Raw genomic sequence first — 21,955 nt, 5'->3', positions numbered from 1 at the left:
TCCCCTGGCACCATCATGCCGTCCCCTCCCCTGCCACCACCATGCCGCCATCCCCTGGCACCATCATGCCGTCCCCTCCCCTCACACAGTGAGCCCAGACCCTGTCTGCCAGTGAGGCCCCTCTTCACCCCACTCATCCTTCCCAGAGCCCAGTGTGGGCACTCACTGACCCCGCCCACAGGACCCCGAAGGCGCCCCCTCACACCCTCCCTCCCTGCCCCTCCTCCCAGTTGGCCTCTCCACCCCACCTCACCTCCTGAGCAAACTCCTACTCATCCTTCAGCACCCAGATGGAGGGTCACCTGAGAACCCTCTTCCTATGGGTCCCATGGCTGCTCGCCTTCTGTCCCCACCGCCCAGCTCAGGCCTCTGGGTGCCCTCTCTCCAGCCCTCTGGGTGCCCTCTCTCCAGCCCTCTGGGTGCCCTCTCTCCAGCCCTCTGGGTGCTCTCTCTCCAGCCCTCTGGGTGCTCTCTCTCCAGCCCTCTGGGTGCCCTCTCTCCAGCCCTCTGGGTGCTCTCTCTCCAGCCCTCTGGGTGCCCTCTCTCCAGCCCTCTGGGTGCCCTCTCTCCAACCCTCTGGGTGCCCTCTCTCCAGGCCGGCTGGCCGGGAGGCCCTGCAGGTGGGCGGGAAGCTGCTGCTGGGGAAGCCCCCGGGGCCTGTCTGGGGTGGGTGCAGGGGGGTGGGGTGGGGAAGGGCGCCTGGATGGAGGAACCAGCTCGGCCACAGGAAAACGGGAGTGTGAGCGGATTAGCCCGACGGGTCAGGGCTGTGTGCTGGGTAGGACACGGGCCTGGGGTCACGCTGGGGGCTTCTAGGGCTCCACGTGCCCGGGTTCGGACCCGTGCCTACAGCTCCTACTACCCGGCCCCCCCTGGAGCCTGGGGCACTCCGCCTCGGGCATGAGGAGGGGCTCAGCGGGCACAGTTCAGGGGAGGAGAGAGGAGACTCCTCCATCCTTCCCCAGCCCCCGTCCCCGAGCGGGTGACCTCTCGTCCTCCAGTCCTGGTGCCCGCCCTCTCTCCCCTGAGACCTGGCCCAGCTTCCCTGGCCACTGAAGCGGCTTAATGAGCCCCAGTCACACGGGCCAGCGAGTGCCTGCGGGAGGGCCGAGCCCCCACGGCTACCAACCAGGCCCTGACGTCAGTGCATTCCCGGCTGCCAGGCTTAATCTCTGCTCGAGGCCGGGCCAGGTGAGTCCCGCCAGAGCCAGAGCTGAGGGCCGCGAGGTGGGGCCGGATGGTGGCGGCCTGGGTGCCTGCAGTGGGCGCCCCTGCCCACATCCCCAGGGCGAGGCCAGCGCTCTGAGCCTCTGCCTGGGGCTGTGGATCAGGGTGTCATTACACTGGGGTGCTGAGTGGGCCGGACACTTGAGACCAGGTACCATCCCAGCCCCTGGGACCCAGGTATAGGGGGAGGGCCAGGCAGAGGGGTTAGGAATGCATGGGAGGGGACCCCTGGAGGGGGGTCCGGCCCTGCGTGGTGTTTGGGCTTCTCCCTGAACCCTGCCCAGGAAGGCCGGGGCGCTCACTACCTTCCTTCCAAGAGCAGGCGGCTCTGTGGGACACCCCACAGCCCCCCTCCAAGCCACCGCCTCCAGCTCCTCGCAGCTTCGTCCTCCTCCTGTCTCTCCAATGAAGTCATGTCCCCCTCTCCCCGCCCCTCTCGCTCCAGCAGCTGCGCAGGCAGAGGGACAGCCCCGCTCGGCCGGGCCCAAGACCACCCCGCGGGGGCCCTAACCCACTGGCCCGAGCCCCCTCTTCCCCTCAGACCTCTGAGCAGCACCAGCGTGGTGCCATGTGTCCTGGGCTCCCCACCTTCCCAGTGTCCCCCCAACCCCGCGCTCAGGCCCAGGCACCTCCCTCTCCCCTCCAGCCCCCCGGCTCCAATACCAACGGCCGCCTGGCGGGTGTTTCCCGTGGCCGCAGGCCTAGACATCAGCCCCTGGCTTCCTCTGTGCTCCCAGCTTTCGGGGGCCTCACGTGCACGCGGCCATCAGACCCGGATGCTGTCGCTGAGCCCCACGCCTGCGGACGCTGGCCCCACGGGACAACGAGGGCACGTCTTCCCCAGGGACCCCCGGCCCACTCACGCCGGTCCCAGGAAACACGTGTGCCCCTCTATGTGTTTTTGTCAAAAATTTTAATGATTCGTCTTTTTCTAGAAGCAGATTCGGAAAATATCGCTGATGATCATGTTCCCGTTAGAATCAGGAAAATAAAATTATACATTGTTTTAGGGGTAAGCGAAATACTTAAGCTTAAAGTAATATTTTGCATTTTAATATACCTACTGTCAATTATGCCCATGTTTTTTTCAACTAAAGTTATGGGAGAAAATGAACCAGTAAAAATACACGCAGCGCGTACCGGCGGGACGTCTCTCCTTCCGCCCGCGCCAACGTGGCGCCAACGGCCGCCGGGGCCTCTCGGATCTTGTCGTTCTTTAGAATTCTGATACTTTTGCACATGGGTTTTTTCGCAGCCATTTGGGGTTTTAAATGTTGCCTTAACATATTATTTGATTGACATTTCTGGCCCAGCCTCGCCTTTTGCACCAGAGGGAATGCCTCCTTGGCCTCCCCCAGGCCCAGCCCAGCGATGGTGCCCCAGCTGCAGGGACTCCGAGAGCCATCACCCTCTGCAGGCCAGGCCCCCGGCTGGCACTTGGCACGTCCCCGCTGTCCCCACCCCATGCCCCCTTCCCTGCTCCTGCTCCAGGGAACGGTGGCCCCCAAGCCCCTGGGCCGGATCCGCCCGGCTGTGCCAGCCAGATGCGCTTCCACCTCAAAACTCCCTCTTGATCGAAGACTGTCCCTGCGAACATTGCCCGTGGCTCCCCCCGCCCCCCAGGGAGAGGCACACGTGGGTCCCTGAGTGCCCCCTGCCATGGCAGCCAGGTGCTCCAACCTGGAGGAACGGCCTTGTGGCCGGCCTGGCACTTCATATATGCCCACAACTCGGGATAATCAACACCCCCCTCGCCCCAAGAAAGGACAGCGGCCGATGTGGAGGTTTATTGCCTGGAGCAGTGGTCGGCAAACTCATTAGCCAACAGAGCCAAATATCAATGGTACAACGATTGAAATTTCTTTTGAGAGCCACATTTTTTAAACTTAAGCTTCTTCTAACGCCACTTCTTCAAAACAGACTCTCCCAGGCCGTGGTATTTTGTGGAAGAGCCACACTCAAGGGGCCAAAGAGCTGCATGTGGCTCGCGAGCCGCCGTTTGCCGACCACAGGCCTAGTGCACCTAGCCGGGGTGCGAGGCCTGCCGCTGCCTCGCCAGACGGAAGCTCCTGCCCTCACCTGCAGTGAGGCCCGGCCCCGGGACCCGCAGGGGCCGGTGGCTGGTGAGAAGCAGGGCGTGGGGATGAGGGGACGTGGGCTTTGTCCCTGACGGGTCAGGCATGGCGCCGTTATTCCTGCCAGGGAGTGAGCCCTGAATAGAAAGGGCAGAGAAGCTGCTGGCAGGAACCAGGGTCACCTGGTTTGCCTGTGACCCCACCTGATGGACCCCCTCGGGGCCTCCATCTCATCCCAACTTCTCTGCCGGGCTGATCGATGGAGCTGGACTCTGCCCCAGCCACCCCTCAGGACAGTGTGACCATTGGCCACCGTGGGTGTCAACAGCACCCTCCCTCACACACCATCCCCTTGACGGGTGGCGGGGGCACTGCGGGCGGGTGGGTGAGCAGGGCAGGGAGCTGGTGTCCAAGGACAGCGGGGCAGGGCTGTGGGGGAAGGGGCTCGGGGCTCCTCTGAGGCTGGTCTGTGGGGAAGGGTCCAGCACGAGTCTCTCCCTGGCACCCAGGGGCTCCAGGCCTGGCCCCCTCACCAATTCAGGGGTAGGAGCTGCCCGGGCCAGAGCTGGCTTCGACTTTGGACCCCTGAAGCGGCTGGGAGGGCAGTCACTGGCCACTGGGCAGACAGGTGTCCGAGGTGTCACATGGAGTGGGGGGCTGGACCGGGCTGGTGATAAGCAGGCCTGCTTGGAGGAGGGATCCCGCCTGCCCCCTGCCATGCCTGGAACTCGAGAGGGAGGGCTGTTTGCGGAGCCCACCCCCCGGTGAGTCACGGCCCCCGGGGCGGGAGGGCAGCAGGAGATCGGCCAGCGGACACTGCTGAGTCACCGAGCTCGCCAGCTGCCCCGGGTCCTGCCGGCTCCTAGCTGGGGCTGGCTGCGGTGGGTCCTGCGGCCGGTGCCGCCGGCCGTGAAGGGCAGCGCTGGGCTTGGGGGCACCGGGGGCCACCGGGGAAGGGCAGGAACTGCAAGCTAGTGGGACGCAGGGTTTGGGGCTGGTGGCTGGTGGGGCGAGGGGGGCTGGGCGGCAGGGCCTCAGCACATGCACGGGTTCAGGAACCTTGCCAGCACCCCAGCCCCCACATAACTGGGCTGCGGCTGACACATCGTGGAGGTGGGTCTGAAAGCAAGGACACCTGGGGCCCTGGGGCCCGGTCCAAAGAGATGGAGTGGGTGGGACTTGTGGGCCAGGGGCGGGGCCTGGGGCAGGGGGCGGGGCCTGGGAGCAGAGGGGACGGGGAGGTGGGCTCCGGCAGTGGTGTGGGGGTGGGCTGCAGGGAGGAGGCGGGGGGAGGGGCCGGCAGGGGGGGGGCGCGGGGCAGAGGGCCGGCCCCTCAGAAGAGGCCGCAGTCTTTGAGGTTCTCCTTGATGATGATGTCGGTGACAGCATCGAAGACGAACTTGACGTTCTGCGTGTCGGTGGCGCACGTCATGTGGGAGTAGATCTCCTTCACGTCGCGTCGCATGTTGAGCTCCAGGAACTGCACTTTGATGTAGTTGCCCGCGTCCTCGTACGTGTTGGGCCCTGGGGGGAGGGGGGCGGGGAGGAAGGGGGCGCTCACTCCCGCCCACCGCGGCCCCGTGGAGGAGCGCGGCGAGCCGTGGGAGGGCGCCCCCTGGCGGCCGGGCGGGCTCACCGTCGTAGTCGGGGAAGCAGATGCTCAGGTGCGCCTTCTTGATCTTCTCGGAGAACACGTCCTTCTTGTTGAGGAAGAGGACGATGGACGTGGTGGCGAAGTAGCGGTGGTTGCAGATGCTGTTGAACAGGTGCAGGCTCTCGTGCATGCGGTTCTGCGGAGGGCGGCGCTGTCGGGCTCGGGGGCGCGGGCAGCCCCCCCCTCTGGGCGCGGAAGGCTTCGGGTCAGCGCCCCCTCCCCCCGAACCCCCGCCGCGGGGCCGTGGCTGCCTCCGCTCCTCCCCGGACGGCTCCGAGGCGGCGCCTCACACCCGGTGCGCCGGACTCACCACCTCGTCGTCCTCCACCAGCACCATGTCGTAGGCGCTCAGCGCCGCGATGAAGATGATGCACGTCACGCCCTCGAAACAGTGGATCCACTTCTTGCGCTCCGAGCGCTGCCCGCCCACGTCGAACATCCTGCGGGCGGGCGGGCGGGCGGGGCCTGAGCCCGAGCACCCAGCCCCCTGGGCGCGACCACAGGCCTCCCCTCGCCTCCCAAGGCTGGAGGGGGCGCCCCCAGACCCGACGGGCTGCGGGCGAGGCCGGGCCTCTCTGCGGGCGGGTCATCCGAGAGGGGCGGGTCCCTCTTAGAGACGGGGCCTCGAGGCGGTGACTTCGGGGGCGGGTGGGCAGGGGGGGGGGGGGGCAGAGCGCGGGCGGTACCGGAAGTTGAGGTCCTTGAAGGAGAACTGGGTCTCGATGATGCCGGTGGTCTTGACACGCGAGCGCAGCACGTCCTGTTCGGTGGGCACGTAGCCCGGGGTCACCAGGCGCGCCAGGTCGGAGAGGTAGCTGCGGAGAGCCCGTGGCTGGGCGGGTGCGGGCGGGCGGCAGGGCCCGCCCCCCGCCCCCCGCCCCGCCCCGCCCGCGCGCTCACTAGCCCGCCGAGTCGTTGAGCTGGTACTCCGAGGCGCGCTCGAAGCAGGCCTGGATGCCCGCGTCCTCCCACAGCCGCTGGATGATGTCCGACATCTCCTTGGGCATCGTGCCCTCCTCGATGGTGTCTGCCATGTGCACCAGCTTCCGGGCGTCATCCTGGGCGCACAGTGGGAGTGGTGGGTCGTGACCCGGACCCGGGCCCAGTCCCGCGCCTCGAGTCCGCGGAGGCCCCCCCCCCCGCCGGCCCCCGGCCCGCGCCCCGGCGCACCTGGCGCGCGGAGTCTCCGTACTGGATGTTGAGCGTGGTCATGGCGCGCACGATGGCCAGGATGGACTGCAGCGTGTTGCCGTAGATGATGGCGATGAACTCCAGGCACTCCTCCAGCGAGTACCCGTCCTGGTGGATGATCCTGCGGCCGGGGCGGGCCGGGGTCAGCGCCTCCTCGCGGTCGCGCGGGGAAGGACAGGCCCTGCAGGCGCGCACGCCCCGCCCCAACCCGCGGCCTCCCACGGCGGGGACACTCACTTCATCTGCTTGACGATGGTGCTCTTCCCGGACTCGCCGGCACCTGGAAGGGAAGCCCCGCCTCTGAGCCGCGCTGACCGCACCTCCCCCCCCCGCCCCCTCCCCACCCCTGCTCCAGGCCCGGAAGATGGCTAGGCCGACCCAGAGCGCCCACCTGGTTCCCCCTCACTCCCAAAGCAGGGCCCTGACTCCCTGGCAGGAAGACGTTTGTAAATGTCAGAGTGTCTGGAGAAGCCTGGCGGAGGGGACCCACGACCTCAGCTGTGCTGGGGCGCCTCCGAACCCAGGTTTACGCAGGCTATTCGTTTGAGACCCAAAAGAAAGCCTGGAGCGCCACCTTGTGGAAATAGTTGGTACTGCAGCACGGGATTATAGGAGTCGGGTCAGCCCAGTTTCTCCCCTGGGGTAGGGAGTGTGTCCCTGCAGCTCAGAGGGCATTAGCGCCTTTGGGGGAGGGGGGCAACGGGGAGAGGGGACAGCTGACAGCCCCCGTAAGCCTGTTCTTGCCAGGGCGCTGGGCACAGTTAATGGGATTTCTGGCTTAGTCTCTGGACCCTGGAGAGCCTGGGTGGAGCCTGCACCCCTCACAACATCTCTTCCCCTGGGGAGTGGCACTGGTCCACGCCTTGGCCCCTCACTGCCATGGGACCGTGGGCCTGCTTATGGCTCCCCCTGGGCCTTAGCACCACTCCTCCCCCTTTAGCTGCTTTGCAGGTCCGCCTGCAATAAAGCTCTGGAACCCGGGGCCATTGTGCGTGGCTCTAGGTGGTTCTAGAGGCTGCCCACTCTCGGGAGCACTGTGACCTCCTTCCCAAGGGAGCAGCCCTGTCGTGGGGTTTCCCAGGAGGCCCTGGATTCAGAGCAAACGTGTGCCCAGTACCCACTTTTCCAGGGGCGGCTGCCTGAGGGGGGCCCTCTGGAGGGGGTTCCACGGCTGGGCATGCCGTAGGGAGCCAGGGTACCGCCGATCCGGGCTGGCCAGGGCTCCCACTCTGTTTGCTGCCTGTCACAGGCTCATCCTGCTTCCCAGCAGGGGTGCCCAGCCCCCCAGGCCGCTGACCGGTGGCAGGGCCCCTGGGCCACACCCCTACCCAGAAGCAGCAGCTTCACGGTCCGGGCGTCCTTCTCAGCATCCTCTTTCAGCTTCTTCTCCAGCTCCCGAGAGTGCTTCTCCTCGGCGCTGGCCCCAGCCCCCATGGCCGCAGCCGGAGGAACCGGTCAGGGGCTCTTCCGGACGGAGGGCTCTCCAGAGCCAGGCTCAGGCCTCCCAGGACACCCTTCTGGCCCCGGGACTGTGCGAGCAATCGACGGGCTCCCCACAGCTGGGCAGGCCTGGTGGGGCTGCTTAGTGGGATTTGGGTGCTGGGGGTGCCCAAGAGCCAATCAGAGACAAGGACAGGTGAATCTAGCTCAGCCCCAGCCCTTCTAATCGGGCTAGCTTGGCCCCAATCCCCCAACTGCTGACTCTGCACCCCACTCCCCCTCCCCAAATCCTCCAGAAGAGACCCTGGAGAGGGTCCAGCCTCTGCCCTGCAGCAGGGAGACTTGTCTGTAGGGTCCAGGCTCAGAAAGGGGAGCCAAGGAGTGGGGGCCACGGGCAGGGAGTAGAGGGAGAAGCGTGCACCAGCACCTGCCCCGTGCCCAGCACTGGGCTCTGCGCTCTCATTTTGTGAGCTCATGCCTGCCCTGGGGGAGGGCGCCCACACAATCTCTGCCAGGGTACCCACCGAGGAGCCGAGGGAGGAGGAGCTGAGGGTGCTGAGGGAGAAGCTGAGGGAGGAGGAGCTGAGGGTGCTGAGGGAGAAGCTGAGGGAGGAGGAGCTGAGGGTGCTGAGGGAGAAGCTGAGGGGGCTGAGGGAGGGGCTGAGGGGGCTGAGGGAGGAGCTGGGGGCTGAGGGAGGAGGAGCTGAGGGAGGAGCTGGGGGCTGAGGGAGGAGCTGAGGGGGCTGAGGGAGGGGCTGAGGGGTCTGAGGGAGGAGCTGGGGTCTGAGGGAGGAGGAGCTGAGGGAGGGGCTGGGGGCTGAGGGAGGAGGAGCTGAGGGAGGAGCTGGGGGCTGAGGGAGGAGCCCAGGATACTGCAGGAGGAGAAGAGGCGGAGCCGCACGGTAGGAGGTGACCGAGAAGAGGTGACTCGGGCACTAGGCTCCGCGCTCTTCAGGGCGTCAAGAGGCAAAGGAGGACATTCCGTTTGTGCCAGAGGCCGGCGGGGCCTGGACATGCCGTGATGCCCGTGGACTGGGCGGTGCATGCCTGTGTGTGTGCTGGGGCAAGTCTATCCTTCACTGGCACCACGTAAGGCAATGACACGACACGTTTGTCGTCTACACTTTTGTGTGCATGTGCGCCTATGTGCGCCTTTGAGTGCATGAGTGTGCCCATGCACACGTGACTGTGTACAAGCATGTGCTTTTGTATAGTTCTCTTCGTGCACACACGAGCTTATACACGCGTGTGGATTACCCGTTTGTGTGTATAGATCTATAAATGCATGTGCATGTGCATGCCTGTACGCACGTTAGTGTGCACTTGCCTGTGTGCCCGTGGGCATGTGCCTGTGCGCATGTACATGTGTGCATGTGCATACCCGTGTGCATGCACACTGTCACCTGCCTGCTTGCACGTGTGCTTCAGTGCAATGCGGTCTCTGACCAGCAGAGGTGGCCAGGCTCTTGCAGAGAACGTTTTGCAGGTCTGTTGTCAGCTGGGGAAACTGAGTCTGGAGCAGGTCTGGCCCTTCCATGGGAGGGGCCGTCTGCTCTGCTCCTGCCCCGGGCCCTGTAGTGTCTGGAAGCTGCTGAGGGGTCTCCGAGGCACGCGGCTTAGGGGTCTGTGGTCTGTGTGCCGTGGGTTCGCGGGGGACAGGTGCGCTGCTGGGATGGAGTGCCGCTGAGCCCGGAGTGTTGGGCTCCCAGGCTCTGGAGACGCCCCGCCCCCATCGGAAGACCCAGACCCGGGCTCCCGAGGCTCCCCTCCGGGCCCCGAGCCTCCCGCTGGCTCCCTCCGGAACCCTGGCCGCCTCCCGCTGGCTCCCTCCGGAACCCTGGCCGCCTTCTCCTGCCGGCTCCATCTGCCGCCAGGAGCCTGAGGCGGCCCAGGCCCAGCGCAGCACTGACTGTCCCCCACGGGCTTCAGCTTCTCTCCTGTTGTGGGGAGGGGACCTGTCCGGAGCCTCAGGTTTCACCCATCCTCACCCCACCTCTGCCCAGGGGGCTGGGTGCAGGAGCCCAGGTTGGTTCAACCGCCAAAACCCTGCTTTCTGCATCTGGGGTTTATTTAACGTGAGGCCAGCCCACTGCCCTCTCGTCCCCTCCTGGCTCCCTGGCCACCAGGTCGGCCTCCGCCCGCTGGACCCACGGGCCTCCCAGAGCTCCGCGCTGCTGGGCCGACTCGGCCACCCGTCTCCACCTCGGTGTTCGCTCGGGCGGGGCCTCTGCTGAGCAGGCGCAGGCGGGAAGGATGGGACTCTGCCGCTGGGGGTCGGGGCTGGTGGCGAGGGCTGTGGCTTTGTCCCGCCTTAGCGCTGGCACAGGCTGGACACAACGCCGGGGATGCGGGGGGGGGGGGGAGCTGAAGGACGGACACGGGAGGAGGGAGGGAGCGCCTGCAGGAGAGAATGGTGGGAGCGGGTGCCCGGCTGCACAGGGTGAGGGGGCAGCAGCGGCAGAGCCGGGCATGGGCTGAGCCCCCACCCTCCTGCCCTGCCAAGGAGGAGCCGCAGTCCAGTCCCAGAGCCAGTGTTTATTAACAAGATGGAACCCAAGGGCGCTGTGGCCGGGGCGGCGAGGGCCTCCGGGAGCCCCATCCGCCTGCCCGCCTGCCCCCCCCGAGCTATGTACACCCCTCATCTGAAGCGGGGGCAGGAGGGGGCTCCCCCGGGCTGCCCCGCTGGTGCCCGGCCCCTGAGCCGCAGTGGCACCCAACAGCCAAGAGGAGGGAGAGTGGCCAGGCAGGGAGGGCTGCACGGGCCGCCCCCGCCAGCGTTCCTCTTCTCATCCCCAATAAATAGAGAATAAATACCCGGGCAGGGGCTGGCCTTGACCGAGCGCCCCTCCCAGGCAGGGCCTCCTGGGATGGCCCGCACACCTCCCCCCTCAGTGCAGCTGCCCCCTCCCGCCCCGTCTGCGAGCAGTCCTCCGTCCACGGCTGTGCGGCGGCTCAGGCACAGCACGCGCTGCGAGGGCGTTCAGTCCGTGCCGGTCCGGTGGCGCGCGCTCCCTCCGTGTCCCGTGGATCCCAGCGGGGGCTGAGGGGCGGGTGACCCAGCGGCGTGAGGGCTGTGCGGCCTGTTCTCGGCCGTCCGTCTCTGACCAGCACGGGGCTGGGTGTGCCGACGCTGCCGCCCAGGCAGGCTACGTACAGCCCACCGATAAATACTGTCTCTGCGGGGCAGGGTGTATAGAATATAGAAGTTTTATATATATATATCTATATATCTTTATATTAAAAGGGACAGGGCGAGGGCGGCCCGCCGCAGGGCCGGCAGCCGCCTCATGTGTCCGGGGGGTGGTGGCGGCGATTCCGGGGCTTTTTCTGGTCCTGGGGTTCGGGGGGCCTGGGGGCCCCCGGGGCCTCCCTGGGGCTGGGGGGCACGTGGCGCCAGTAGCCCTGGCAGTACTGGTGGATGAGGCCCACTTCCGGCTGGGCCAGCAGCTGGGCCAGCTCCTGGTACGAAGGCGTCGGGGGGCCGGCGCCCGGGGGCGGGGGGGCGCTCCCGGCCAGCGGCGGGAAGAGGGCAGCGTGGACGGCGTCCCGGCCCAGGACGTGCAGTTGCACCCGTGTGACGACGTGCTTGAAGTTGTTCTCGGTGGCCGTGCAGGAGTACAGGCCGCGGTCGCCCGGCTGCAGGGCGCGCAGCAGCAGGCCCTGGTCCGTGCGCAGGAGGCGCTCCTCGGCGCGGATCTGCGGGGCGGGAGCGGGCTCAGGGCTGGGACCCCTGCCGCCCCGGGCCCAGGCGGGAGCGGGCTCAGGGCTGGGACCCCTGCCGCCCGGCAGTTCCGGGTCAGGCACCGTGGCCGTCCCACGCAGGGCCCCGTGGGAGTTCCCACACGCAGGGTTTCACACACCACATCTGAACGAGGCATCCACACAATTTCCATCTCCGGGGGTGGCCCCGGGATTCCGTGCGCTGAGCGTTAGGGAGCACTCACAGAGGACGCCTATGTCATGAGGACGCCCAGCTGGGGCTCCCTCAGGGAAGGTCCACGTCAGAGGGTGCCCACGGAATTTCCATCCACTGGAGCTCACCCGGTGAGGGTCCCCGCCGCGGGTGCCCTCGGTGGAGCGCGTGCGGGGCTTGCAGGTGAAGAGGCGCCTGGGACTGGTTCCCCTGTGGCACCCCGCGAGCCCATGTCACCGGTTCCCGGGGGGGGTCCTCACAGGGAGGGAGCGGGGGGCTTTCTTAGACTCCGACTCACATTCACCCGCGGGGGATTGCCATGCACAAAGGGCTCCTGCCCCACGGGGGGGTGCGGGGGGGGGAGCAATCACCTCGCGGCGCCGGTCGCTGGGGTCGCGCTGGAACAGCCACTTCACGGAGGCCTGGGGCGAGCGGGGCTGGCACTCGAGGAAGGCGGCGCTGCCCGCCACGCCGTACTGCACCGACTCCACCGCGTTCTTGTTGGCTGCGGACAGCGGAGGGCGCCGGTGAGGGGCGGGGCGCGCGGACAGGGCCCCCACCCACCCACTCCTGAGGGGTGCTGGGGACGTGGCGTGCTGAAACCCCAAGCCCCTCACCCCTGCGGGCCGCGTGAGACCCCTTCCCCTGGGGCCGGGGAGCAGCTTGCTGGCTGGCAGGGAAGGGGGTGGGGGGGTGGTGGTGGGGGTTTGTGGGCGCACTCACCGTTGGAGTTGAAGCCGCGGCACTGCCTGATGGGGTTCCCGTGCCGGACGTCCTGCCGGCGGCTCCGCCTGGTGAGGAGAGCCGTGACGGGGCTGCCTAAGGAAGCTCGCCCCTCCCCCCGGGCCCCCACCCTGAGACCCGGGTCAGACTCCCTCTGGGTGACAGCACCTCCCCCTCCAAACCCCCCATGGGGCCTGGGCCTGTGGCTGGAATCCCCGGGTCTGGGGCGCACACCTCTTGGAGGACGCCGTGTAGCGGGAGCAGGCCTGGCCGTCCCAGGCGCAGTAGGGGTCCCGGGCGAGGCAGCAGTCGGCGCAGGCGGCCCCGTAGGCCTGGCAGCGGTGCAGGCTCAGGTGCGTGACGCCCACAGCGGAGGCCACGTACAGTTGTTGCTGGGGGAGGGGAGGGGCAGGTCAGTTCCCTCCCCAGGCAGCCCCCGCCAGGAGTCAGCTGGGCGGGCCCCTTCCCTCCCTGTTCTGTGCCTCAGTTTCCCCACCCCGGTGCCCAGGGCAGGGCCCCAAAGGGGAGCGGGCTCCGTCCTACCCGCAGCCCGCCTCACGGAAACTCACCCTCTTGGAAGAGATGGTCATGGTCTTGACGGGCGCCGGGTCCTGGGAAGGAGAAGGGTCAGCGTGGGCTCTGGGACCTCCCCGGCCCGCCCCGCGGCTCTGAGTGGGGCGCCGGCACCGAGGGCGGGGACAGGCCTGGGGTCACGCCCACCTTGAACACCTCCACCTCCTCCAGCATGATCTCCTCCACTTCCTGGCCGTCCTTGGGCAGCACGATGGCCTTCTGCACTGTCCCGCGGTCTGGAACGGGCCGGGCAGGGCCTCAGGGGGCTGAGGGCGCTGGGGGAGGGGCACCGGCCTCAGCCCCGTCCCCACCAGGGCCCGACCCCGAGGGCAGTGGTCAGCAGCTCTGTGCCAGGGCCGAAGCCTCCCCGGTGACGGGGAGAGGCCTGGCCGGGGGTCAGGGGCGCCCCCCACCGGACCCTTGCTGGGCACCGCGCAGAGCAGGCGCCGCGGCCCGCGCAGAGCTGCCTACGGAAGCGTCACGCCGGTGCACACGAGAGCCGGTGTCAGTGCTGGGACCCACGTATCCTGGAGGTGTCTGCCATGCCCCCCCTTTCCTGCTCATCCATGGTCTCCAGCCCCCAGGGGTGAGAATGGGGTCTGCCCACCCCCCGTCTGTCATCCTGGCAACAGGGAGACGGCTCCAAAGGATGGAGGTGGCCAGCCTTAGCCACCCCACCGGCGTGGCCCCAGCCCACGGAGAAGCCCCTCCACCCAGCGGCCCCGGCAGGAGGGCAGGGAGCAGCAGTGGGTACCTGTGCCCAGGAAAAGCACCTCATAGCGCCCGTCGGCTGCATCCACCTGGTCCACGGCGACGGTGGTGAGCCGGTAGGGGACGCCCGTGCGGACCACCAGGGGCCGCCGCTGCAGCGGGTACACGGGCTGGTACATGAGCGGGTGGCTGCGCATGAAGTTGATCACCTCGTCGGGATAGTCCTTGGTGGACTTCATGGACGGCGTGAAGGTCCCGCCCGGGCACTGCGGGTGGGCGAGTGCGTCAGGCCCCGGCCGCCGGGGAGGCCTGTCTGTCTGCCCACCCGGACCCACGGCCGCAGGGGAGGCCTGTCTGTCTGCCCACCCGGACCCACGGCCGCAGGGGAGGCCTCTGTCTGTCTGTCTGTCTGTCTGCCCACCCGGACCCACGGCCGCCGGGGAGGCCTCTGTCTGTCTGTCTGTCTGCCCACCCGGACCCACGGCCACAGGGGAGGCCTCTGTCTGTCTGTCTGTCTGTCTGCCCACCCGGACCCACGGCCGCCGGGGAGGCCTCTGTCTGTCTGTCTGTCTGCCCACCCGGACCCACGGCCGCCGGGGAGGCCTCTGTCTGTCTGTCTGTCTGTCTGCCCACCCGGACCCACGGCCGCAGGGGAGGCCTCTGTCTGTCTGTCTGCCCACCCGGACCCACGGCCACAGGGGAGGCCTCTGTCTGTCTGTCTGTCTGTCTGCCCACCCGGACCCGCGGCCGCTGGGGAGGCCTCTGTCTGTCTGTCTGTCTGTCTGTCCACCCGGACCCACGGCCGCCGGGGAGGCCTCTGTCTGTCTGTCTGTCTGTCTGTCCACCCGGACCCACGGCCGCCGGGGAGGCCTCTGTCTGTCTGTCTGTCTGTCCACCCGGACCCACGGCCGCCGGGGAGGCCTCTGTCTGTCTGTCTGTCTGTCTGTCCACCCGGACCCGCGGCCGCTGGGGAGGCCTCTGTCTGTCTGTCTGTCTGTCTGTCCACCCGGACCCACGGCCGCCGGGGAGGCCTCTGTCTGTCTGTCTGTCTGTCTGCCCACCCGGACCCACGGCCGCAGGGGAGGCGTCTGTCTGTCTGTCTGTCTGTCTGCCCAATCGGACCCACGGCCGCAGAGGAGGCCTCTGTCTGTCTGTCTGCCCACCCGGACCCGCGGCCGCAGGGGAGGCCTCTGTCTGTCTGTCTGTCTGTCTGTCCACCCGGACCCACGGCCGCCGGGGAGGCCTCTGTCTGTCTGTCTGTCTGTCTGCCCACCCGGACCCACGGCCGCAGGGGAGGCGTCTGTCTGTCTGTCTGTCTGTCTGCCCAATCGGACCCACGGCCGCAGAGGAGGCCTCTGTCTGTCTGTCTGCCCACCCGGACCCGCGGCCGCCGGGGAGGCCTCTGTCTGTCTGTCTGTCTGCCCACCCGGACCCACGGCCGCCGGGGAGGCCTCTGTCTGTCTGTCTGTCTGCCCACCCGGACCCACGGCCGCCGGGGAGGCCTCTGTCTGTCTGTCTGTCTGCCCACCCGGACCCGCGGCCGCCAGGGAGGCCTCTGTCTGTCTGTCTGTCTGCCCACCCGGACCCACGGCCGCCGGGGAGGCCTCTGTCTGTCTGTCTGCCCACCCGGACCCGCGGCCACAGGGGAGGCCTCTGTCTGTCTGTCTGTCTGCCCACCCGGACCCACGGCCGCAGGAGAGGCCTCTGTCTGTCTGCCCACCCGGACCCACGGCCGCAGGGGAGGCCTCTGTCTGTCTGTCTGCCCACCCGGACCCACGGCCGCAGGGGAGGCCTCTGTCTGTCTGTCTGTCTGTCTGCCCACCCGGACCCGCGGCCGCAGGAGAGGCCTCTGTCTGTCTGCCCACCCGGACCCACGGCCGCAGGGGAGGCCTCTGTCTGTCTGTCTGCCCACCCGGACCCACGGCCGCAGGGGAGGCCTCTGTCTGTCTGTCTGTCTGCCCACCCGGACCCACGGCCGCCGGGGAGGCCTCTGTCTGTCTGTCTGCCCACCCGGACCCGCGGCCGCAGGGGAGGCCTCTGTCTGTCTGTCTGTCTGCCCACCCGGACCCACGGCCGCCGGGGAGGCCTCTGTCTGTCTGTCTGCCCACCCGGACCCACGGCCGCAGGGGAGGCCTCTGTCTGTCTGTCTGTCTGTCTGCCCACCCGGACCCACGGCCGCCGGGGAGGCCTCTGTCTGTCTGTCTGCCCACCCAGACCCACGGCCGCCGGGGAGGCCTCTGTCTGTCTGTCTGCCCACCCGGACCCACGGCCGCAGGGGAGGCCTCTGTCTGTCTGTCTGTCTGTCTGTCCACCCGGACCCACGGCCGCCGGGGAGGCCTCTGTCTGTCTGTCTGTCTGTCTGTCCACCCGGACCCACGGCCGCCGGGGAGGCCTCTGTCTGTCTGTCTGTCTGTCTGTCCACCCGGACCCACGGCCGCCGGGGAGGCCTCTGTCTGTCTGTCTGTCTGTCTGTCCACCCGGACCCGCGGCCGCTGGGGAGGCCTCTGTCTGTCTGTCTGTCTGTCTGCCCACCCGGACCCACGGCCGCAGGGGAGGCGTCTGTCTGTCTGTCTGTCTGTCTGCCCAATCGGACCCACGGCCGCAGAGGAGGCCTCTGTCTGTCTGTCTGCCCACCCGGACCCGCGGCCGCAGGGGAGGCCTCTGTCTGTCTGTCTGTCTGTCTGTCCACCCGGACCCACGGCCGCCGGGGAGGCCTCTGTCTGTCTGTCTGTCTGTCAGCCCACCCGGACCCACGGCCGCAGGGGAGGCGTCTGTCTGTCTGTCTGTCTGTCTGCCCAATCGGACCCACGGCCGCAGAGGAGGCCTCTGTCTGTCTGTCTGCCCACCCGGACCCGCGGCCGCCGGGGTTGCCTCTGTCTGTCTGTCTGTCTGCCCACCCGGACCCACGGCCGCCGGGGAGGCCTCTGTCTGTCTGTCTGTCTGCCCACCCGGACCCGCGGCCGCCAGGGAGGCCTCTGTCTGTCTGTCTGTCTGCCCACCCGGACCCACGGCCGCAGGGGAGGCCTCTGTCTGTCTGTCTGTCTGTCTGCCCACCCGGACCCGCGGCCGCAGGAGAGGCCTCTGTCTGTCTGCCCACCCGGACCCACGGCCGCTGGGGAGGCCTCTGTCTGTCTGTCTGCCCACCCGGACCCACGGCCGCAGGGGAGGCCTCTGTCTGTCTGTCTGCCCACCCGGACCCACGGCCGCAGGAGAGGCCTGTCTGTCTGTCTGCCCACCCGGACCCACGGCCACAGGGGAGGCCTCTGTCTGTCTGTCTGTCTGCCCACCCGGACCCACGGCCGCCGGGGAGGCCTCTGTCTGTCTGTCTGCCCACCCGGACCCGCGGCCGCAGGGGAGGCCTCTGTCTGTCTGTCTGCCCACCCGGACCCGCGGCCGCAGGGGAGGCCTCTGTCTGTCTGTCTGTCTGCCCACCCGGACCCACGGCCGCCGGGGAGGCCTCTGTCTGTCTGTCTGCCCACCCGGACCCACGGCCGCAGGGGAGGCCTCTGTCTGTCTGTCTGTCTGCCCACCCGGACCCACGGCCGCCGGGGAGGCCTCTGTCTGTCTGTCTGCCCACCCGGACCCGCGGCCGCAGGGGAGGCCTCTGTCTGTCTGTCTGCCCACCCGGACCCACGGCCGCAGGGGAGGCCTCTGTCTGTCTGTCTGTCTGTCTGCCCACCCGGACCCACGGCCGCCGGGGAGGCCTCTGTCTGTCTGTCTGCCCACCCGGACCCGCGGCCGCAGGGGAGGCCTCTGTCTGTCTGTCTGTCTGCCCACCCGGACCCACGGCCGCCGGGGAGGCCTCTGTCTGTCTGTCTGCCCACCCGGACCCGCGGCCGCAGGGGAGGCCTCTGTCTGTCTGTCTGTCTGCCCACCTGGACCCACGGCCGCCGGGGAGGCCTCTGTCTGTCTGTCTGCCCACCCGGACCCACGGCCGCAGGGGAGGCCTCTGTCTGTCTGTCTGTCTGTCTGCCCACCCGGACCCACGGCCGCCGGGGAGGCCTCTGTCTGTCTGTCTGTCTGCCCACCCAGACCCACGGCCGCCGGGGAGGCCTCTGTCTGTCTGTCTGCCCACCCGGACCCACGGCCGCAGGGGAGGCCTCTGTCTGTCTGTCTGTCTGCCCACCCGGACCCGCGGCCGCCAGGGAGGCCTCTGTCTGTCTGTCTGTCTGCCCACCCGGACCCACGGCCGCAGGGGAGGCCTCTGTCTGTCTGTCTGTCTGTCTGCCCACCCGGACCCACGGCCGCAGGGGAGGCCTCTGTCTGTCTGTCTGTCTGTCTGCCCACCCGGACCCGCGGCCGCAGGGGAGGCCTCTGTCTGTCTGTCTGTCTGTCTGCCCACCCGGACCCACGGCCGCAGGGGAGGCCTCTGTCTGTCTGTCTGTCTGTCTGCCCACCCGGACCCGCGGCCGCCGGGGAGGCCTCTGTCTGTCTGTCTGCCCACCCGGACCCGCGGCCGCAGGGGAGGCCTCTGTCTGTCTGTCTGTCTGTCTGCCCACCCGGACCCACGGCCGCCGGGGAGGCCTCTGTCTGTCTGTCTGCCCACCCGGACCCACGGCCGCCGGGGAGGCCTCTGTCTGTCTGTCTGCCCACCCGGACCCGCGGCCGCAGGGGAGGCCTCTGTCTGTCTGTCTGTCTGTCTGCCCACCCGGACCCACGGCCGCAGGGGAGGCCTCTGTCTGTCTGTCTGTCTGTCTGTCTGCCCACCCGGACCCACGGCCGCCGGGGAGGCCTCTGTCTGTCTGTCTGCCCACCCGGACCCGCGGCCACAGGGGAGGCCTCTGTCTGTCTGTCTGTCTGCCCACCCGGACCCACGGCCGCCGGGGAGGCCTCTGTCTGTCTGTCTGCCCACCCGGACCCGCGGCCGCAGGGGAGGCCTCTGTCTGTCTGTCTGTCTGCCCACCTGGACCCACGGCCGCCGGGGAGGCCTCTGTCTGTCTGTCTGCCCACCCGGACCCACGGCCGCAGGGGAGGCCTCTGTCTGTCTGTCTGTCTGTCTGCCCACCCGGACCCACGGCCGCCGGGGAGGCCTCTGTCTGTCTGTCTGTCTGCCCACCCAGACCCACGGCCGCCGGGGAGGCCTCTGTCTGTCTGTCTGTCTGTCTGCCCACCCGGACCCACGGCCGCAGGGGAGGCCTCTGTCTGTCTGTCTGTCTGTCTGCCCACCCGGACCCACGGCCGCCGGGGAGGCCTCTGTCTGTCTGTCTGCCCACCCGGACCCGCGGCCGCAGGGGAGGCCTCTGTCTGTCTGTCTGTCTGTCTGCCCACCTGGACCCACGGCCGCCGGGGAGGCCTCTGTCTGTCTGTCTGTCTGCCCACCCGGACCCGCGGCCGCCAGGGAGGCCTCTGTCTGTCTGTCTGTCTGCCCACCCGGACCCACGGCCGCAGGGGAGGCCTCTGTCTGTCTGTCTGTCTGTCTGCCCACCCGGACCCACGGCCGCAGGGGAGGCCTCTGTCTGTCTGTCTGTCTGTCTGCCCACCCGGACCCGCGGCCGCAGGGGAGGCCTCTGTCTGTCTGTCTGTCTGTCTGCCCACCCGGACCCACGGCCGCAGGGGAGGCCTCTGTCTGTCTGTCTGTCTGCCCACCCGGACCCGCGGCCACACGAGAGGCCTCTGTCTGTCTGTCTGTCTGCCCACCCGGACCCACGGCCGCAGGGGAGGCCTCTGTCTGTCTGTCTGTCTGTCTGCCCACCCGGACCCGCGGCCGCACGAGAGGCCTCTGTCTGTCTGTCTGTCTGTCTGCCCACCCGGACCCGCGGCCACAGGGGAGGCCTCTGTCTGTCTGTCTGTCTGTCTGCCCACCCAGACCCGCGGCCACAGGGGAGGCCTCTGTCTGTCTGTCTGTCTGTCTGCCCACCCGGACCCGCGGCCGCAGGGGAGGCCTCTGTCTGTCTGTCTGTCTGTCTGCCCACCCGGACCCACGGCCGCAGGGGAGGCCTGTCTGTCTGCCCACCCGGACCCGCGGCCACAGGGGAGGCCTCTGTCTGTCTGTCTGTCTGTCTGCCCACCCGGACCCACGGCCGCACGAGAGTCCTCTGTCTGTCTGTCTGTCCACCCGGACCCACGGCCGCAGGGGAGGCCTGTCTGTCTGCCCACCCGGACCCACGGCCGCACGAGAGTCCTCTGTCTGTCTGTCTGCCCACCCGGACCCACGGCCGCAGGGGAGGCCTGTCTGTCTGCCCACCCGGACCCGCGGCCACAGGGGAGGCCTCTGTCTGTCTGTCTGTCTGTCTGCCCACCCGGACCCACGGCCGCACGAGAGTCCTCTGTCTGTCTGCCCACCCGGACCCACGGCCGCAGGGGAGGCCTGTCTGTCTGCCCACCCGGACCCACGGCCGCAGGAGAAGCCTCTGTCTGTCTGCCCACCACTCGCCTGCTCGCTCCTCAGTCAGCCAGGCGTCTGCCCTGCGCCCAGCCTCTCTGCAGGGCCCGCTCCAGTGGAGGCCCAGGTCCCACAGTGCCAACTCCACGCCACCTCCTTGCCCCATGTGCCAGGCCTGTGCCACCTTCTGCAGATCTGACCACTCCTTTCCACGTCCCCTGCCCTGTGGTCTCTCTCCTCTGGATGCTCCTCACGCTGCCCCACCCGCCCCTCCCCGCCCTGCTCAGCAGGCCTGCAGGCCCTGAACTCCCTTAATAGTCCGCTAGGACTATTCTCAGCTAGTACCCTCCCGACCCCTGCCCAGCCTCCCAGTTCACCTCCCTGCCCTCAGCTGTCTGCATGGAGGGTACTGCCCGCTGCATTTAATCAGACGCTTTGCCTCCTGCTAAGACGCCTGCTGTGGCCTTGAAACCCCAAGATCAGGCGAATCACCCCCACCACCCCGCCCCTCACCTCCTGTCTGCCACACGCTGACCAGCCCGCCTCCCGCTTCTGCCCTGAACTCTTCCCTCCGACTCCCAGCTCCCAAGCAGCCTCCAGGAGCAGCCCCCCCAGGAGAAGCCCCCCCAGGAGCAGCCCCCCAGGAGCAGCCCCCCCAGGAGCAGCCCCCCCAGGAGCAGCCCCCCCAGGAGCAGCCCCCCCAGGAGCAGCCCCCCCAGGAGCAGCCCCCCCAGGAGCACCCCCCCCAGGAGCAGCCCCCCCAGGAGCACCCCCCCCAGGAGCAGCCCCCCCAGGAGAAGCCCCCCCAGGAGCAGCCCCCCCAGGAGCACCCCCCCAGGAGCACCCCCCCAGGAGCAGCCCCCCCAGGAGCAGCCCCCCCAGGAGCAGGCCCCCCCCCAGGAGCAGCCCCCCCAGGAGCAGCCCCCCCAGGAGCAGCCCCCCCAGGAGCACCCCCCCCAGGAGCAGCCCCCCCAGGAGCAGCCCCCCCAGGAGCAGCCCCCCAGGAGCAGCCCCCCCAGGAGCAGCCCCCCAGGAGCAGCCCCCCAGGAGCAGCCCCCCCAGGAGCAGCCCCCCCAGGAGCAGCCCCCCCAGGGGCAGGCCCCCCCCCAGGAGCAGCCCCCCCAGGAGCAGCCCCCCAGGAGCAGCCCCCCCAGGAGCAGCCCCCCCAGGAGCAGCCCCCCCAGGAGCAGCCCCCCCAGGAGCAGCCCCCCCAGGGGCAGGCCCCCCCCCAGGAGCAGCCCCCCCAGGAGCAGCCCCCCCAGGAGCAGCCCCCCCAGGAGCAGCCCCCCCAGGAGCAGGCCCCCCAGGAGCAGCCCCCCCAGGAGCAGGCCCCCCAGGAGAAGCCGCCCCAGGAGCAGCCCCCCCAGGAGCAGGCCCCCCAGGAGAAGCCGCCCCAGGAGCAGCCCCCCAGGAGAAGCCGCCCCAGGAGAAGCCGCCACACCGCCCACCAGCTTTGTTCCCGGACCCTGGCTGAGCTGGTCACAGCCTGTGCAGCACATTTCAGCTTCAGGGTCTGGCTCAGTGGATAAAGCGTCGGCCCATGGACTGAAGGGTCCCGGGTTCGATGCTGGTCAAGAGCACGTACCTCGTACCTCCGTTGCAGGTTCCATCCCCGGCCCTGATTGGGCCTTGTGTGGGAGGCAACACCAATGTGTCCCTCCCATCGATGTCTGTCTCTCCCCTCCCTCCCACCCTCTAAAAACCAACGGGAAATGCCCTCAGGTGAGGACCAGAAAGTAACAGAGGAGCTTCGGCTTCGGGAGGGTGAAGGAGGCTGACCTGTGTGTGTGCTCCCCCGCCCCCGCCCGCCTGCGCGCCCCGCGGCCTCACGGGGAGGGAGGGAGAGGCGGGTGCTCACCGTGCCGGGCCGCGGGTAGGGCATCTTCCCCGAGAAGGGCATCCACTGGTAGTTGGGGCCCTCCTTGTGCGCAAAGGGCCCGTTGAAGACCATGCGGATGTCGGCCATGGAGTAGACGCACACGGCGGAGCCTCGGAACACGGAGCTGCCGGCGGGGCAGGCGCTGCTGGTACCGGGCAGACCCTGGGCCCGGGCCCTCCCGGTCCACCCCGCCTCACAGCTCCCCGGGGCTGGGGCCCGCCACGACCCATGGCCCCCGACCCCGCCA

The 21,955-nt window shown here is 69.0% G+C and overlaps 2 protein-coding genes across 5 annotated transcripts in view; both read right to left on the bottom strand.

Annotated features, from left to right (window-relative positions):
- Positions 1–4,635: 4,635 nt before the first annotated feature.
- GNAT1 (G protein subunit alpha transducin 1) lies at positions 4,636–7,581 on the bottom strand. The gene is made up of 8 exons (XM_054729647.1): positions 7,476–7,581; positions 6,385–6,427; positions 6,127–6,268; positions 5,857–6,014; positions 5,643–5,771; positions 5,267–5,396; positions 4,939–5,092; positions 4,636–4,826 (listed from the first exon to the last, which is right to left on the bottom strand). The coding sequence occupies exons 1-8, from the start codon at positions 7,579–7,581 to the stop codon at positions 4,636–4,638; spliced, it is 1,053 nt and encodes a 350-aa protein (XP_054585622.1).
- A 2,528-nt stretch (positions 7,582–10,109) lies between these two features.
- SEMA3F (semaphorin 3F) overlaps positions 10,110–21,955 on the bottom strand; it is a 35,541-nt gene continuing 23,695 nt past the window's right edge. For all 4 annotated transcript variants that reach the window (XM_054729830.1, XM_054729832.1, XM_054729831.1 and 1 more), the window contains 8 exons: positions 21,688–21,832; positions 13,551–13,773; positions 12,944–13,032; positions 12,793–12,834; positions 12,458–12,615; positions 12,224–12,291; positions 11,872–12,005; positions 10,110–11,283 (listed from right to left, as the gene is read on the bottom strand). In XM_054729830.1, the coding sequence (XP_054585805.1) occupies positions 10,873–11,283; positions 11,872–12,005; positions 12,224–12,291; positions 12,458–12,615; positions 12,793–12,834; positions 12,944–13,032; positions 13,551–13,773; positions 21,688–21,832 (1,270 nt within the window). In that variant the 3' untranslated portion in view covers positions 10,110–10,872. The remainder of the gene's footprint in view (positions 11,284–11,871; positions 12,006–12,223; positions 12,292–12,457; positions 12,616–12,792; positions 12,835–12,943; positions 13,033–13,550; positions 13,774–21,687; positions 21,833–21,955) is intronic.

The sequence above is a fragment of the Eptesicus fuscus genome, chromosome 18, assembly GCF_027574615.1.
Source record: "Eptesicus fuscus isolate TK198812 chromosome 18, DD_ASM_mEF_20220401, whole genome shotgun sequence".
Lineage (NCBI taxonomy): Eukaryota > Metazoa > Chordata > Mammalia > Chiroptera > Vespertilionidae > Eptesicus > Eptesicus fuscus.
The sequence above is the reverse complement of the archived record's forward strand: the minus strand, read 5'-3'. Positions and strand labels throughout refer to the sequence as shown.